General features: G+C 46.9%; 1 protein-coding gene across 2 annotated transcripts; it reads right to left on the bottom strand.

Moving 5' to 3' along the window:
• Positions 1–6,262: 6,262 nt before the first annotated feature.
• vstm2a (V-set and transmembrane domain containing 2A) lies at positions 6,263–15,795 on the bottom strand. Of its 2 annotated transcripts, none has more exons than XM_072560555.1 (5): positions 15,502–15,795; positions 14,210–14,379; positions 11,020–11,070; positions 9,068–9,434; positions 6,263–7,151 (listed from the first exon to the last, which is right to left on the bottom strand). In XM_072560555.1, the coding sequence occupies exons 1-5, from the start codon at positions 15,578–15,580 to the stop codon at positions 7,066–7,068; spliced, it is 753 nt and encodes a 250-aa protein (XP_072416656.1). In that variant the 5' UTR covers positions 15,581–15,795; the 3' UTR covers positions 6,263–7,065. The 2 variants fall into 2 exon arrangements, with proteins under 2 accessions (XP_072416656.1, XP_072416657.1); XM_072560556.1 differs by having other exon boundaries at positions 6,263–7,270; positions 15,502–15,794.
• Positions 15,796–16,805: the final 1,010 nt, after the last annotated feature.

Below are 16,805 nucleotides of genomic sequence, written 5' to 3' on the forward strand. Positions count from 1 at the left end.
CCTCACAGCTGGGAGTAAAGAAACATGCGTAAATATATAAACATATATAAATAAAATATTTTAAATTATTTACACGTTCTAAGTAAGTGAAGCATTCGATTCAAGAAGCATCTTCCACCCCGCCCCCCACCTCCCCATCATCCACCCCCCGCCCCCCACCTCCCCCATCATCCACCCCCCGCCCCCCACCTCCCCCATCATCCACCCCTCGCCCCCCACCTCCCCCATCATCCACCCCTCGCCCCCACCTCCCCCATCATCCACCCCCCGCCCCCCACCTCCCCCATCATCCACCCCTCGCCCCCACCTCCCCCATCATCCATCTCCCGCCCCCCACCTCCCCCATCATCCATCCCCGCCCCCCACCTCCCCATCATTCACACCCCGCCCCCATCATTCATACCCCGCCCCCCACCTCCCCCCATCATCCACCCCCCGCCCCCCACCTCTCTCCATCATCCACCCCCCGCCCCCACCTCCCCATCATCCATCCCCCGCCCCCACCTCCCCATCATCCATCCCCCGCCCCCCACCTCCCCCCATCATTCACCCCCCGCCCCACACCTCCCCCCATCATCCACCCCCCGCCCCACACCTCCCCATCATCCATCCCCCGCCCCCCACTTCCCCCCATCATCCACCCCCGGCTCCACACCTCCCCCCATCATGCATCCCCCGCCCCCCACCTCCCCATCGTCCCCCGTCCCCCACCTCCCCCTATCTTCCGCCCCCCACTCCCCCATCACCCCCCCCCCCCCCCCCCCACCTCCTCCCATCTTCCGGCTCCACCTCCCCATCATCCACCCAATCCTCAGCTCCTCAAATGGCGTCACTGGTCAAATGTCCTGCCCGTTTCTGCGACTAACTGAATTCTTCCCTCAAACCCCACAAGGACCAGTAATGATAGGGTTACCGTCTCAAACGCTTAAGCGTTATGCTTATTCAACAGTTCAAGCGTCGCTATTCTGCAGAGACTGAATTCTTTTTTTGAAAAGGGAATTGCTGAATCCTTATGGCAGCTGGTCTTTCGATTCACCCACCAAAGGACATTCCATTCAACCCTTATAACCCTGCAGTTGCTATGGATAGCTCGCCGAACCTGCATATCTTTATACTGTGGAAAGAAACCAGAGGTTTACCCCGCTCAGACATGGGGGGAATGCACCAACTCCACACCCACAGTAGCACCCTAGCTAGAATCGTACTCATGTTCCTAACCCTCTGGGAAATAGTAGAGCTAACGACTAAGCTACCTTTCCCATTTAACTCAAATACCATCTCTCATTGCACATACTCTCTCTGCTTAATGTTTTAAAACTATTATAGTGATTAATGACGTTGCTATACATTCCTTCCCCCCTTTACTGGTTTAACTGATTTTTAATTCGTAATAAACTTGTTGAATTGTGTAGAACATTTAAGCTACCAGAGGAAGTGGCAGAGGCTGGTATAATTACAACATTTAAAAAGCATCTGGATGGGTATATGAATAGGAAGGGTTTAGAGGGATATTGGCCAAGTGCTTGTAAATGGGACTAGATTAGGTTACGATATCTGGCCGGCATGGACGAGTTGGACTGAAGAGTCTGTTTCCATGCTGTACATCTCTCTGACTCTATGGAGTGGGAGCATTTTCTCTCCACTGGTGCTGCCAGACTTGCTGAATTTCTCCAGCAATTTCTAGGGGTTTTCTTTTTGTTTGTTTCAAATCTCCAGCATCATCAGTTGTTCATTTTACTTCTTTAAGATGTACTTGGCCTGTGGGATTGGTGAAACTCAGTTAGCCGGTTTGCGAAACAGAGTGATACCAACAGTTTATGTTCAATTCTCCTTTGTAAAGTTAAGGTTAGATGAACTGAAAATGTAGACTCTGAGGTGGATGTATAGGATCAAGGTACTACAAGATCTGAGACCAAACTGTGCTTATGGACAAGTTAGAGGTCAGCAATTGAATGGGGGAAACAGTTTGGGGAACTATGTGATTCATTCCTATTCCTAGAATCTTTGCACCAAATATGTCAATCCTAAAGGCAGTATTTGACTGCTGTTGGCACAAGGAGAAGAATTAAAGCAGTAGATCCTAAATTGGTCAGTTCTATGCTGCCTTCTTTCTTTATTTTGTGAGAGAGTGAGAACCATAATTCTTTTTGTTTTGCCCTAAAAAGTAGGCTCATTAAATAAGGCTGGGGAGAAGGTGGGGCAGGGTTAGATTCAACACAAGAAAGAAATGGTTACTTTGGGTCACCTATGAGTTCTTCAGTTGTAGTATGAAGCTATTTTGAAAACCAAAATGAACTAAATCAGGGATTGCTATGAATAGATAAAATTTCCAAAGATTTGAAATTCAAAACAATTTGAAAATTACTAATTGTGGTACATCAGCAACTCTTGAAATTGTTTAACTTACTTTTTTTAAAAGAAAAGTTCTAGAAATTACCGAAATTTCATCTTAACAATGTTTATGTGGTGAATCTTTAATTGCACTTACAGTTTAGCCTCAGACAGCAGTTTGGGATTGAGCGTTCTCTCCCTACAGACACATAAAGTTATTGATGTTCAGACACTGTGTATGAAAGTGATCGAAACACATTCAGTACTGAATTTCAGAGAAAGAATCATATCTCTGCTTAAAAACGAAGAGCAAAACTGCAAAAAAGCTGCAACACAAAGTGGTCTGGGGATATTTGTACATGAAAAAGAGAAAGCTAGCACACAGTGCAGCAGATAATCTGGAAAGCTAATAAAATGTGGGCCACTTTTTTGAGGGGATTAGAGTATAAGAGTAAGGGAGTCTTACTGCAACTCTTAGTGAGACCATGTTAATGGTTTTGTCCCCCTTATTTGAGAAAGGATATGATTTCATTGTAGACACCTCAGAGGAGATTCACTAGGATGATTTGTAGTATGCAGGGAGTATCTTGTGAGAAAACAGGTTGGAACTCCACTCACTGGAATTTAGGAGAATGAGAGATGATCTGGTTGAAATATATTGGATTTTTAAGGGACTTGATAGAGTAAATGCCAGAGGATGTTCCCTCTCCTGGGACAGTCTAGGACCAGAGGGCATAGTCTCAGAATTAAGAAGCTTTTACTTAAAACTGTAATAAGGATAAGTCTTTGGAACTCCTTGACATAGAGAGCTCTAAGAACAGAGTCCTGGTGGATACTTCAGGCTGAGGTAGATAGATTCTTGATGAATATGGCAATCAAAGGTTCTGTGGAAACAGCAGGAAAGTGGACATGAGGAATGTCCAATCAGCCATGATCCTATTGATGGTAGAGCATTTGAGGGGGCCAAATGGGATACTCGTGTTCCTATTTCTTTTGGTCTTACATTGCAGGGCTTGAAGGTAAGAGGAGGAGAATGGAACCATTTGGTTAGTGATTTCAGGCAGTTACAGGTATGGTAGGCCGAATCCTTCAATGTTATTTGGTTCTATGATACTGCACTGGAGAAACATGCTGCTGTCTATACACTTATGCAATCTGCTGGGTCAATGACCCATAACTTCTTGTAAGTCATATTGGGTTTATTTCGGTGCATGACAGTAACACCTCAAGGATCTGGGTAAATTTAACTGCATTTGGCTTAGACCTGAGCAATGTGAAGTAAGTTTATTATCTATGCACAGCAGAAATTGCTTTCCATTGACCTTTTATTTAACTGTATCTTGAAACACATACCTACTTCTGAAAGAGAGTGGGGTGAGTGGGTGGGTGTGAGGACGGGCAGGGAAGGAAGGAACCGATCAATATGCCTAATTTCTAATCAATATCTTAAAATAAGTACATCACTAACCCATCGATTCGTTGCAACCAAAGTATCTGTATCTGATTAGAAATTTCACTTCAGGAAAACAGCTCAAAAGAGAGATATTCTCACTGGATCTGATGGACATTAGTACACAGAGGATTCTCAGATGAGGGATGTTCATCCTCTGTGAAGCTTGGCCTAAGACCTTTCTATAAGCACTCGAAAAACCAGCGGAGAGTCGGGCGTTACCTCGTTTCATTTAGCAACCGGCTTGAGTGGAAATATCAATGTTCCTGCCAGGAGTGAGGATTCAGATACAAAAGTATTGAAGACGGCGGTTGTCTGAAATTTAAACAGAAAGCGTGGAGATACTCATCAATTCGAGAAACATCATGTGTAAGGGGGTGGCAGCGAGGAAATGGAGTGAGTTCTGGTGAGAAGTCACTCTCAGGGGTCACCAGCTGATTTGAAGTGTGGATAAAGTGAGGGCTGCAGATGCTGGAGAGTCAGAGTCCAAAAGTGTGGCGCTGGAAAAGCACAACAGGTCAGGTAGCTTCCGAGGACCAGGAGAGTCGACGTTTCGGATAAAAGCCTTTCATCAGGGTTGTTTATCAAACTAAAATACAAGAGTCATAATTACAAGGCCAGCGGGTATGGGAGAAACGGTGGGCTTGTCCCTGCGGCTTATTTGCAGGGATTAACTCACAAATAGAAGGAAATGGTTTAGCAGGTTGTGTAAAGGAGGCCCTCAGTTTGTTTTTTTTAAAATATGTGTATACAAGCCAGCCCCATTCCTGATGAAGGGTTTATGTCCGCAACGTCGACTCTCCTGCTCCTCGGATACTGCCTGACCTGCTGTGCTTTTTCCAGCACCGCACTGTTGGACAGATGATTAAATATGGGAGAGCTTCTTCGCTTTTGATGGCGCTCTGATTCCAGCGGGCGATTTGGCCTTACCTGGCAAACTTGGCACGCTTACACCTACATTGATGAGCTGAAATGTCCTGAGACACTGAGGTCCAGCCAAACCCTGTCAGTACCTGAAGGCAAGCTCACTTCGCTGCTTTACTCGGTGAGTCATATCAAACAGGCAGAATGTCACCCAGCTGATGAAGGAGGCGTCACCTTCAGAAAGCCAGTTATTGTTTATCAGACTAAAATATAAGTGTCATAATTACAAGGCCAGCGGGTATGGGAGAAACTGTGGACTTGCCCCTACAGTTAATTTGCAGGGATTAACTCACAAATAGAAGGAAAGGGTTTGACAGTTCTTGTAAAGGAGGCTATCAATTTGTACTTTTTTAAAATTTACAGTATATGTAGGCCAACCCCACCACAAAGTATTCGCAAAGCGGTCGGACGTGCGGCCTCGCTCCGCGCCGGATTATTGGGACAAACCGGGCTTGCATTTACATAGCGCCTTTCGGCAAATGCGCAATGCCCCCCCAAAGACCTGTACAACCTGGTCACCGCTGTGACGCAGTTTGTGCACAGCAAGCTCCCACAAGTGGCAATGAGATGATGAGCAAGGAGGGAGTTTTTGTTTCCTCCCCCCACCCCGGTCATGTTGATTTGGGGTTTAGCGGGTGGAATCTTTTCCAGCCCCTCTCTGGGATAGTGCCAGTGGGTTGGAGCGGAGGCAGAGGCAACCCCATTAAGAAAACGGCAACCTCCACCCCCCCCCCAGCCCACCCAGCAGTGAGCCCTCCCAGCACCTCCTGGGGGGTGGGGGGGGGGGGTGCTGCTGGACTGCTTCAGCTCAATCTTACACCCCCCCCCCGCCAAAAGACATCGAGGCTCAGTGAACCTTTCCCAAAGGGATGTGCTGTCTTCTGCTCCAGTGTTTACCAGCTTCCTGACAATTTTCCTCAAGAACTAATGGCAGTCAAACCCTTACTTCAGCATACAACGCCTTCCACTCCTCCTAGCATCCCCACCCCCGACCTCAAATTGGGAATGAGTTGGGTTCAGAGTGTTGGATATTCCCCAGATCCTGTTGTGGTTTACTAAATGAGAAATTTAATTTGAGAAGCTGATATTGCATTAAGCTTATTGCACGCTTCTGCATCATTACAATTCCTTGAATATACTGGATCGGTGTCACCTCACCCATGAATATTTAATGCAACAGTTGAACTGACTCAACAGCTGTTCAAAACGTTCATAAAAACAGAAATTGCTGGAAAAGCTCAGCACCTGCAATTTCTGTTTTTGTTTGTGATTTACAGCATCCTCAGCTCTTTCGGGCTTTCTTTACTTGCAGTTGGAAATAAAGAGTGCAACAGAACACAACTTGTTAACCATATTTTCGTTCTTTGTCTTTGTTTAAGTCGATCTGCTTTAGCCTCTGCATAGGATTTCCAATCGGTACCTCGCGGTATCGTCATGTTGCGTTCGGATGATAAATAGATGACATTGGATTGGGACGAAATTAAAACAACATCAACACGCGATTCCTTACATTCTCTTGCTCTCTCTCTCTAACAAAAAAACACTCACAGGATACTGTCAATTTCTATTTTTTTTTGTATTGTTGACTCACAGACCGTACGAAAATTGGTTTAAATACACAACTTGCATCTCGATAAGCGATTGTCCAGAATCTTGAGTGAATACGTTAATAGGGGTGAAAAATAAAAGGGGGTGGTCACACAGTGTGGTATTATTAAAATTAGGATTCAGCCAGTTATTCAAAAAAGGTAAAATAAAACCATATTGGAGTCACACCGAGCATTGTAATGGTGGAAGGGACATTTAGGTCCAGGGAGGGAGGGGGAAGAGAAGGGGTTAACGACAGCACATTGAGAAGCAATAAAACATCCGGCTTTAGGTCGGCTCTGCACATACGGGAGGTTTCCAACGGGTTGATATATCAAACTAGTACAGGTAAAGTGAAACATCCAGGCGCTGAGGGCGAAACGTCGCACATGTCCTGAAGGTGTCTCTATTGCAACGAGAATCCTGCACACACTTACACAGAGGGTTATGGTGGAAATCAAGACCTTCAGAGAATGATCAGAGTGCCTTTAATGTGGAGACGGGGACAGTTAAAATCTTGCACCCACGCTGAGCTGACAGGCTCCGATGCACTTCAGGCAGGTCTATGGACACCGGTGGCCTCCTGGTGCCCGGTTTTTATTTTGTGTAAGAGAACGCCCCGAGAGCGGCAATCTCGCACACGAATTGCCCCCAGAGTGGTTCATTATCAATGTCAAAATCCATTTGCAGTGAATATCCTCGGCCACTGCCGCCAGTGGCGCTTTAGCTCGCTTGCTTTGCCGGCCTCGCTAAGGGCTCCCGTTTCTAGAGAATTACAGTGCATTGGGTGCAGAAAGGTGGGAGTTTAAAGTCGATTTTGCTGCCCAGTCCATGGATTTTACCATCCAATCGCTCTTTGCTTTAAGAGAAAGTGATAGTGGAAAAGTCAGCACTAAGACTATAGCAAAGCACCCTTCAAAAAGCCACAAAAAACCAGCAGCACACCTAGTCCGTCGCTTGCAGCTACGACCGTCGTACCTGCGGAAGAAGTTAAAACATTCGCTCATCTGGAAGATTATGTTTCCCAAAAATACCGTTGTTCATACACATGTTATTTCACAGTAACGCTGGCATTTGCTGTGACCGCCCGTCGCATGCATTTGCACAATATGACAACACAGGCTGACCCTGGTCCAAACCCAAGAGGGGGGGCCGAGGCAGCGAGTGGCCTTTGGTGAAGGAAGCAGCATTCTCAGAGGAAACATCGAGTTAGTGGAAGAACAAAACAGCGTGAAGGACGGCGGGTCTGTTGCACCATAACCACAAAACAGCCGGAGACTCCGTGGAGCAGCCGAGCACTTTGCAGTGTTTTTCATCGAGAGGTTGTTGGCTGCAGGAGCTCAATTCGATGGATCAAAGATGATTTTGAAACGACAGTACACTCTCAGAAAAGCGTAGGTAATAATGTACATGCAATAAACGGGTCTGATTACATATCAGAGTAATAATTACAGTACACAACAAGCTTATAAACGCCAAGTGTCGCCTTTTCACAATTAGACCAAATTTATTCCATTCAGCCTGCATAGGGAGACACGGTCCATCTCAATAGGGAGATAATATAATTGGGGACATAAAGGGCAACTGTATTTAATCCCATGCTTCAGATAGTAGATTAATAGTGTTTTATAATGTGGATGCAGCGATTGTAGAGTTGATGTGCTAGTGTTGGCCAATCCTTCCAATTACCCAGATTACCCTTGCGACTCGCATCACACCGTGACCTTTTGTTATTCGTTGAACCATGCCCTGCTCTAACACCATCCCAGATGATGATGTTGACTTACAAATACATCGTGCTCACAGGCCTTTGCCTCCTTGCCATCTGCTCACACTTGATTCTTATGGTCTGTGATGCTATTGGATTCAATTCCGTTCGCCTTCAGTAGTTACTTAAGACATTGTACACAGGTGTATATGCTTTCTGAACACAGATTACATAGAGAGATTAATGAGTAGATAGCTCTTTCTGTTAGCCTACATCTGAAAAAAATATATTACAGGTCCCGGTTTCCTGGTGAATACTCGCCCCTCAGGCAACATCGCTAACAATTATATGGCTGCTCTTTCATCTCCCCTAACCTTAGCCAGATGCTGCCTTTTTAAATCAGAAATGTGGCTGCTGCTTTTGCCTAAGCAACTTAAAACACACTCTTGTACTTGATTGGGAAATGCTTTCAAATTACCCGAGGTCTTGGTCAAAGTTGCAACTTAAAGGGAATGCTTTCTGTACCTCATTCGATCAAAACTGCCCAGTACAATCTTCCCTGTTGTCTAAACTAAGCAAATGCTTGCTAAGTACAATGGTTTATACATTATCAATGAATTATACAGAAACTTCATATCTGTGTGGGGCGAATGGCCTCCAACTGCACTGTAATCCTGTAAATATAGGAGCGAATTACTGCAGATGCTGGAATCTGAACGGGAAACAAAACAATGCTGGAGATTACAGTGGGCCAGGTAGCAACCATCTCTTCTGGATGACCAACTCTGATGGAGAGTCATCTAGACTCGGAACATTAGCTTGCTCTCTCTCCAGGGATGCTGCCTGACTCGCTGTGATCTCCAACATTTTGGTTTTCACGCCTGTTAAATTCGCAGAAGGGAGTGTAGGTTGGCGCTTTCAGATTATTCCTTACTTCCTGCCATTGATCCATGGCCGTGTGGGTTAGTAAAGTTGGCATACTGCATGCCCAGGCTGTGAGGGTGAGAAGTGAGTGTATGTGCCCAGGCTGACACTAACAGTGCTGCTGTAGTCTCCGCCTGCCTTACCTGATGTGGATGTGGCACTCTGCCTGAGGATTGTGGCCGCGGGTCTGGTCGTGGCTCCGGTCTGTCCCGTGTGCGCCACTCGGTTGCTGGGGGAGTGCCGGCCCGGTCGCTCGCTGGAAGGAGCCGCAGCCGGTCCGGCTGGTGCCCGCAGCCCCTTGCCATCGTGCAGCGGCAGAGGCGGCGCCTCCAGTGCCTGCAGGGCGCGGGCGTGGCTGGCGTTCACATACAGGTGCCCCTGAGCCTTGTACTCATGCAGCTCGCCGTTGTTGGCGTCGGTCACTCGGCACTCATACAGACCCTCGTCATCCTTCCGCACTTTGGAGATCTGCAGCTTGTGCGAGATGTCGCTGCCCATCACTTTGACGGTCTGCAAAAGGGGGAGGGGGGGTGAGTGGGTGGGTGGGGTGGGAGGGGAGGGCGGGGCAAGAGGCTCACAAACCAGACTCCAGCAATTTCCCCACATATACCACCCTCGTTCCCACCGACCTTCACCTCAATCTGTCAGAAATTCAAAAACAAAACCCAATCCTGAGCTGGTGGCAACAGGGCTCCAATGTCAAGTCTACGCCGCCCTAGTGTCAGAGTCTTGCCAAGATATAACAAGTGTCAGGTCACAGATAGATCGCAATATTGTAAACAGTGGGCCATTCGGTCTTCACAGTCAACAGGACTATGGCTGTTCCTGCTTTCTTCCAATATCTTTTGATCCCTTTTAGCCCTAAGAACCATATTTACACCTTTCTACAAGACCTTCAGTGCTCTGCTCTCAACAGTTTCCCGGTGCTAGAGCATCCCACACTCTGAGTGACGAAATGTCTGCTGATGGTCAGGTTACACCTTCCTGTATTGTGAGTGAATTGGACCTACCCTTTGTGCAGGAGAGGCCAATGTGCTGCAGAGGATTTGGATAAGCCTTTCACTCAGGTAATAATCACACAACACCAGGTTATAGTCCAACAGGTTTAATTGGAAGCACTAGCTTTCGGAGCGCTGCTCCTTCATCAGGTGGTTGTGACTTGTTGGACTATAATCTGGTGTTGTGTGATTTTTAACTTTGTACACAGCAGTCCAACACCGACATCTCCAAATCTTGATTCAGGTAGAAAGGGATGCACTGTCTGTCCCAGGTGCAAGGCCAGGTCCAATAGTGAGTGGAAAGTGTCCCCCACCCCTCCCCTCCGCCTTACACCAGTGGCGAGATTTAGTGGAATGGATAGGTCCTGGGGATGAAAATTAGAACGCTACTTTTGGGGGGTGGGGGGGACCTGGATATCCTCATATGGCGGTTTACTCCGAAGGGCACAAGAGAGGGCGATCAAATTTGCGGCTGCAAAACAGTTTATTGCACTTCTGATGGGAAATCCCGAGCGTGTCTTCCGTTCCACAATGTGACAGTGACCAATTAAAAGAGCGAGACTGTTAATTAACATTATCATCATCGCATCCACTCCATTAGGAATTAATCGAATTTAAATGAACTTCAATTGCGAGACTTGATTACACTCATATTTTTCTCCAAAAAAAAACACTTGCACTTTTTCCTTTAACACCGTCGCCTCTCACAGCCAGCAGGGGCAGCCACCAAACAGATTAATGTCTTAATTACAGTCCGATGTTGCTGGGGTCAAGATTTGCATAATTCCTACAGAGCATCCTTGTGTTCCTGCATCCGTGTTTGCGCTGACAGGCAGCAGCTGTGCTGTACAACCGGCCCTTACACCGATTCCTCGACCCCATTAAACCACTGCCCGCCCCTCAAATCTCTCCCCCCCCCTTCACACCCCGGGTCCAACTACTTCGGGACCGCGGGACTGACGCGTCGCGGAGATGCGATTGAGACCAGGAGACAGGTTCCATTCCCCTCCCTCTGGGGCTGCACTGCATTGCATGCGGGAGATACATTGCTGTCAAGTCCCTTTCACCCAGCCTCTAGTCAGACCCTTCTTACTCACACTGATCTTCGTCTCGTCGTTGATCATTTCGCTTTGTGGCAAAGTGTCCAACTGCATGAAGACAAAACAATTGAGCACAGCGTGAGGCCGAGACATCAACCAGGGAAACAAAACCTCTAACAAGGCTGGAGAAGAATCGCCCAACACACATACACACACTGATCTGACACGACCTCTCTCTCTCTGCCAATGGCTACGCACCAAAATGTTAAAATCTTGGATTTCCCCTTCTGCGTCTCGCTGTGAATTAAATAGCTTCCCTTCAAACCTTCCCGGTGTCTCTGGTGACAAAACGGGCGTGTTAATGGGGCAGTTTTATCTGTGTTCCCAGATGGGGCTCCATCTATGGTTACGCCTTGACGGTTAAACGCTTGGCTAACCTCCCCTGGGCGTCGATATCATTCTATAATCCAGCAACTGATGAATCACCAACTTTTCCCAATACGGATTGGAGCCTGTTATATATCGCCCCCATCCCCGTCCCTTCACCCCCACACTCCCAAAGTGGACGGGGACCCAGTCAGTGACAAAGCTGACCGGTTGGAGCGGCTTTGGAATGAGGAATGAGACAAGATGTATTATTCCCATCTCCTCCGCTTCACAGTACAGCAGTGCGGTAACTTCTCAGGACGAAGAATGACCCAACTCGATACTTTCATGTGGTCACGGTCTGCATTCGCCCTGACCTTTAAACAAGTGACTCAGAGCTCCGCCCTGCCTTCTATTTCTTGTATATTTAGACCGCAGTCCCCTCACTGTGTCCCCCCCACCAGCCCCAATAACACTCGCGGATAATTCTCTTGTCTAACATACAGGGTTTTTCCAAATGTTTTTGCAGCCGAGTTTTTGCTCGTGCATTTCACAAAGACCCCTCGATGGGAGAGAAGTGTCAGATGTTAACCCGGGCTGTGTGTTCTGTAAACAGTAAATCAGGTCACCTCCTCAAGTGGAGCTACACGCGTTCCCCGTCAAACTGCTCAACGCGTGGCGCGCCTTGTTTCCTGGACAATACTGCTCAATACCGCAGCGTTCCTAACTCTTTCACAGGCTCACAGCTACAAAATTGCGAAACACGCCGCAAAAAAAAGGGGCAGTGCAGTTCTAAACATCTTCCTACCGTACTCGGGTTTTCCTTGAGGTGTCTGAGTTTCTGTGGGGGGAGGGGGATGAGGTTAGCCTTAAGGGGATAGGACAGGATACACCACCGAGTAGATACATGCACCAACAAAAATCCAGCCAACCGCAAGGCTGCAATGGAATCACCGCGCAGGAATGAATGAGCCAAAGAAATTATCCAGATGGATGCAAAACTGGGATCGTTAAATAGTATAAAAGAAGGCGTGTGTGTGTGTGTGGGGTTGGGGGGGGAGGAGGGGGTGAGTGTATGTACTCATTGGTGAGGCTATATGTGTGTGTTAAAGCATTCGTGAGGGTGAGTATGGTAAAATGTGTGTGTGGGAGGGGAGTGTGAGTGTGTGCAAGTATAGATGAGGCAGTCTGAGAGTATGTGTGTGTAAGTACAGGTGAGGCAGTCTGTGAATGTGAGTAAGTATAGGTGAGGCAGTCTGTGAGTGTGAAAGAATGTAAGGTGGTGTGCAATAAGGTATGGCCTGTGTGAGGATGTGTGAAGTAACTTGAGTGGAGGGATGTCTGACAATTTGCCTGAATGAGTCTGGCATGGATGTATGCATGGGTGTTGTGCGAGGGAGTCAGTCAGAAGCTGAGAAAGTTTGAGATTATTTGAAAATATATGGCTGTTCAGGTGAGGATGTGTGAGAGAATTTGTGTGTTGAAGAGGATGTGTGTATATATAGTGTGTGTGTATGTACATGTGCACCTGCATGTTTTTGAAGGAGGGTGAGAGATGTTTGTGTAAGGAATTGTGTAGTCTCTAGAACTAAAGAAGTGTGGAAGTGTCAGAGACAGGGTATGTGTGCGCATAGGTTTGCTTGAAGTTGTGTGTAGGGGGTGACATATTATGGCTGTATGAAGCATTGTGTGAATATGTAAGAGATTGGGAATGTGTTTATGAATATGTTTGTTTCAGAACATGTATGCACCTGCTTATGTGTAAGGCTGATTGCATGTGTTGGTGAGTATGGATCTGTAATTATTATTATTAGGTCATATTCATATTTAGGGGAGTGTCTATATGTTTGTATGAGAGACTGTTTGTGAGGGATTGTATGTGTATGAGAGACTGTGTGTTGAGTATGTAAAACATTGCATGAAGGAATGTATCAAGGGTTTGAGTATGTGCCCTTGAGGAAGTGTGGTTCAGGATACATGTGTGAAGTTATATCAATGTGATAGAATATATGTGATGGATGGTACATATGTGCAAATATGTGTATGTATGTTTGTGGGAACTTTTGACTATAAGTATTTGTATGTGTTGGAGGGCAAATATTTTGGAATATGTGTTTGCATGTGTATACTTGGGTAAGAGTGACTGTGGGTGCTTAAAGATATGTATGTTAGAATATGTAGTAAAGGTGTGCATGCATATGCGTGACAGGGAGTGTTTGGCATGTGTTTGAAAAGGGTGTTGACATGAGGTAATTTGTATGTGTTTGTGTATGAAGCGTGAAATTTGAAGTGTGCCTGTGTTTTTCCACGTGTAGGTGTATGTCTGAGATAATGTATGAAGACATATGTGGAATGTATGTGTGTGCATGAGAGTGTGTATGAGTTAGGATATATGTGTGAGAGTGCATTAATAGTAAAAGGATGTATATACGTGAGAATGCATATGGAAGAGAGAGTATATGCACAGATATGTGAAAGATTTTGAATGCAAGGGAGAAAGGGGATTCATTTGAAGGTGTGAAGTGATTGTGTGATGGTGAATATGTATGAATACGTGTGTGTTAGAGAGAGTGCGTGAAATGTCTGCATGTGAGGGTGTGTGCAAGGGTTGTGTATGAAGAGTCTGTGTGTGTCAGTGTGTATATATGAGGGTGTGTGATTAGGGGGAGCTTGTACATAAGGGTGTGCGTATGTGAGGTGTGTGTGGAGGGAGTATATGAACAGTGTGCATGAGAGGGTTTGTTTGCAGGACGGAGTATGTGATGAGCTTGTATGTAAGGATGTCTGTGTGTGAGATGTGGCGCCTATATATTTGAAGGATACGTCGCCAAGTGTGAGAGAGAAGCCAGGCTGAACAAGTCTCCCCGGAACTGCCGAGTACCTGAATCTTGCTGGTCTCTGGACTGTATTCCTGCTCCGATGGAGCTCGGATGAACCACCACTGGATCTCTAAGTAATAGGACGGGGAACCGCTGCCCCTGAAAGCACAGGCCATTTCCACATTGTCCCCTTCTCTCGCTGTCACACTCTCGGGGAGCTCAGTGAACCGGGCTGTGAAAGAACAAGCGTTCGGAGTCGATCAACACGCGGACTAACTTCTGTCGCCAAAACAGGAGTGAAAACAAGAGGAAACCGAAAGGAAAGCTCTCACACCCCAATCCCTTCTCTACCTCCCCCCCCCCCCAACACACACACACCCTTCCAAGGCACGTACCGCTCTGGCGCGCAACAGCTGGACTCACTGTCTGTGTGTGTGTGTGTGTGTGTATAGGAGCTGGTGTTAATCTATTCATTCATCCAGCCCGCATTCTCTCGTCTCTTCCACTGCGCACGCATTAATGATTATTTATAATAATACTTTTTAAATGGCAAGTTGGATAGTGAATACAAATGAATCTAGAATCCGCAGATAATACAACCGTCTCACGTGGGGGACATAAGTAATCCCTCACATTAAGTCACTGACAGTAAATTTATCCTCCACTCTTCATTTCCTCGATCTCTCTCTCTCCTCCCTCCTACTTTCTACTTATTCTTTCCTTTCGCCCGGACTTTTCTTCCCAGTTATCCTTCATTTCACTGGATTTCTGTCTCTCGTTTTTCTTTACCCCAATTTCTTCCCGCTCTTTCCCGTTTCACATTGAATTCTTTATTCTTCCTGACTCGCCTGCGCTGTGCGACACCGTTGATTCGCAATCTTCTTGGGAGATGCTCCATCCAGACAGAGCCCCCACCGTCCCCCCAGCCCCCACCCCGGCCCGGAAAGCGCCCTCTCACACGAACGCATCCTTTCTGTTCTGTTGTGTTTATTTTGTTTTGCAGGAGACAGCGACGTATGTTTACCAGCTCGAATGCCTTCAATCGTCTCCCCTTTCACCTGAAAATAACGGACCCACTCCATCCCCTCGCCAGCAGCCCGGATCCCTGACCACCCCGCTATTTTTCTGCCTTCTCCTGATCCTGTACTTCGTTTTCCAGCAAAGATTTCGCACAGCAACAAAAAATAAAATGAGCAAACATATTTCAATAATCTCAATTATTAGCAAGGGTGCTTTTTTTAAAAAAAAGTAAACAACACGTAACCCCCTCTCTTTCTGTTTATTATCAATCCCTGGCAAGATTAGACATAAAAAAGGGGCTTTATTTATTTTTTAAAAAAAGGCTCAAGCTTACCTTGAGATGAGGAACCCAAATGAGCGCAAAACACAAAAAGACAACCGAATCCCAGAGAAAGAGGGAAGGTCCCCATCATTCCAAATAGACATCAACAGCGAAGTCCTGGTGAATTAACGAAACCGAACTGGAAATCTTCTTGGGAGCTGCTGTATTAAATGCTGCATTCTGCTCCCGCTTTGGTAGAGATGTGTGTGTGTGTGTGTGTATGTGCGCTGGAGATCAGTAGGGTTTTTTTTCTTGCGCTGAAGGTGAGCTATATTGCAGCTGGTGAGCCGAAAGCAGCCCCCCCACCCCCCCGCCACACCACAACAACCCCTCTAGCTCCGGAGTGCTGCTGTCGAGCTGAGCGAGCAAGTTGCTGCTGCTGCTGGTCTCGGTACCTGACTCCAGTACGTCAGTTACTTCTCCCCATTGCGTCTTCACCCTCATCACATTCTGTTGAGCAGCCCCGGGAAATATCCGCCCATCATCAGACCAATCATTTTCACACGCTGCAACTTGCAGTTCTCTCCCACAACCTCCCTCCCTCTGCGCTCTGCAAAAATACGGGGGGGGGGGAGAACCACATCTTCGCCCACTTTTTCAGCAAGAGGCGGATCAAACCAGGGCAATTCTTTGCACCGTGTCCCCGACCAATGGTCGCCACCCAACCGATGCCCCCCCCATGCATCCACTCCCCGCACGCTCAAAGTTAATTCCCACTCACTGGGACTAATGCAGTTTCGCCTTATTCTGGATCTCGCCCCAGACAGTGCTGTATTAATGCGGACCGTCTCTTATTTGGATACCGCAACTTTTCTACACCCACTCGTTCAATTCGACTGCGCCCAGCGAGGTGAAGGTGAACAGGTCGTTGGAAAATCTGGCCCCATTTTTTTTTGTTTTACTTTGAGGTTATGTTGTGGCGCAGTGTGTAATGTCCCTAAGCTAGATCCTCTCTGGGTTCAGTGTTCCACGCTAGCATCTTCACACTAGCGAGGAGGGTAACTGGTTAAGTCCTTGTGACGCGGTGCACAAGGCAATGACAGTGGTCAAGCAAAGTGGTGGATGGCAATTTGCCAACACTGCCCATAGCTGAAAATTACATGGTGCATCTTCTGTGGCTACAAGTGTTAACTGGGTAAGTTGGCTAAACTCCCACTGGACCCATAGGCTGCTCTCTCTCATTAGGGAGAGACCACTGGTTTAAGTCTAGATTAGAGTGGTGCTGGAAAAGCACAGCAGGTCAGGCAGCATCTGAGGAAAATTGACGTTTCGGATGCTGCCTGACCTGTGCTTTTCCAGCACCGGTCTAATCTGAA

This window comes from Chiloscyllium punctatum, chromosome 41 (assembly GCF_047496795.1).
Source record: "Chiloscyllium punctatum isolate Juve2018m chromosome 41, sChiPun1.3, whole genome shotgun sequence".
In the NCBI taxonomy this organism is placed as follows: Eukaryota; Metazoa; Chordata; class Chondrichthyes; order Orectolobiformes; family Hemiscylliidae; genus Chiloscyllium; species Chiloscyllium punctatum.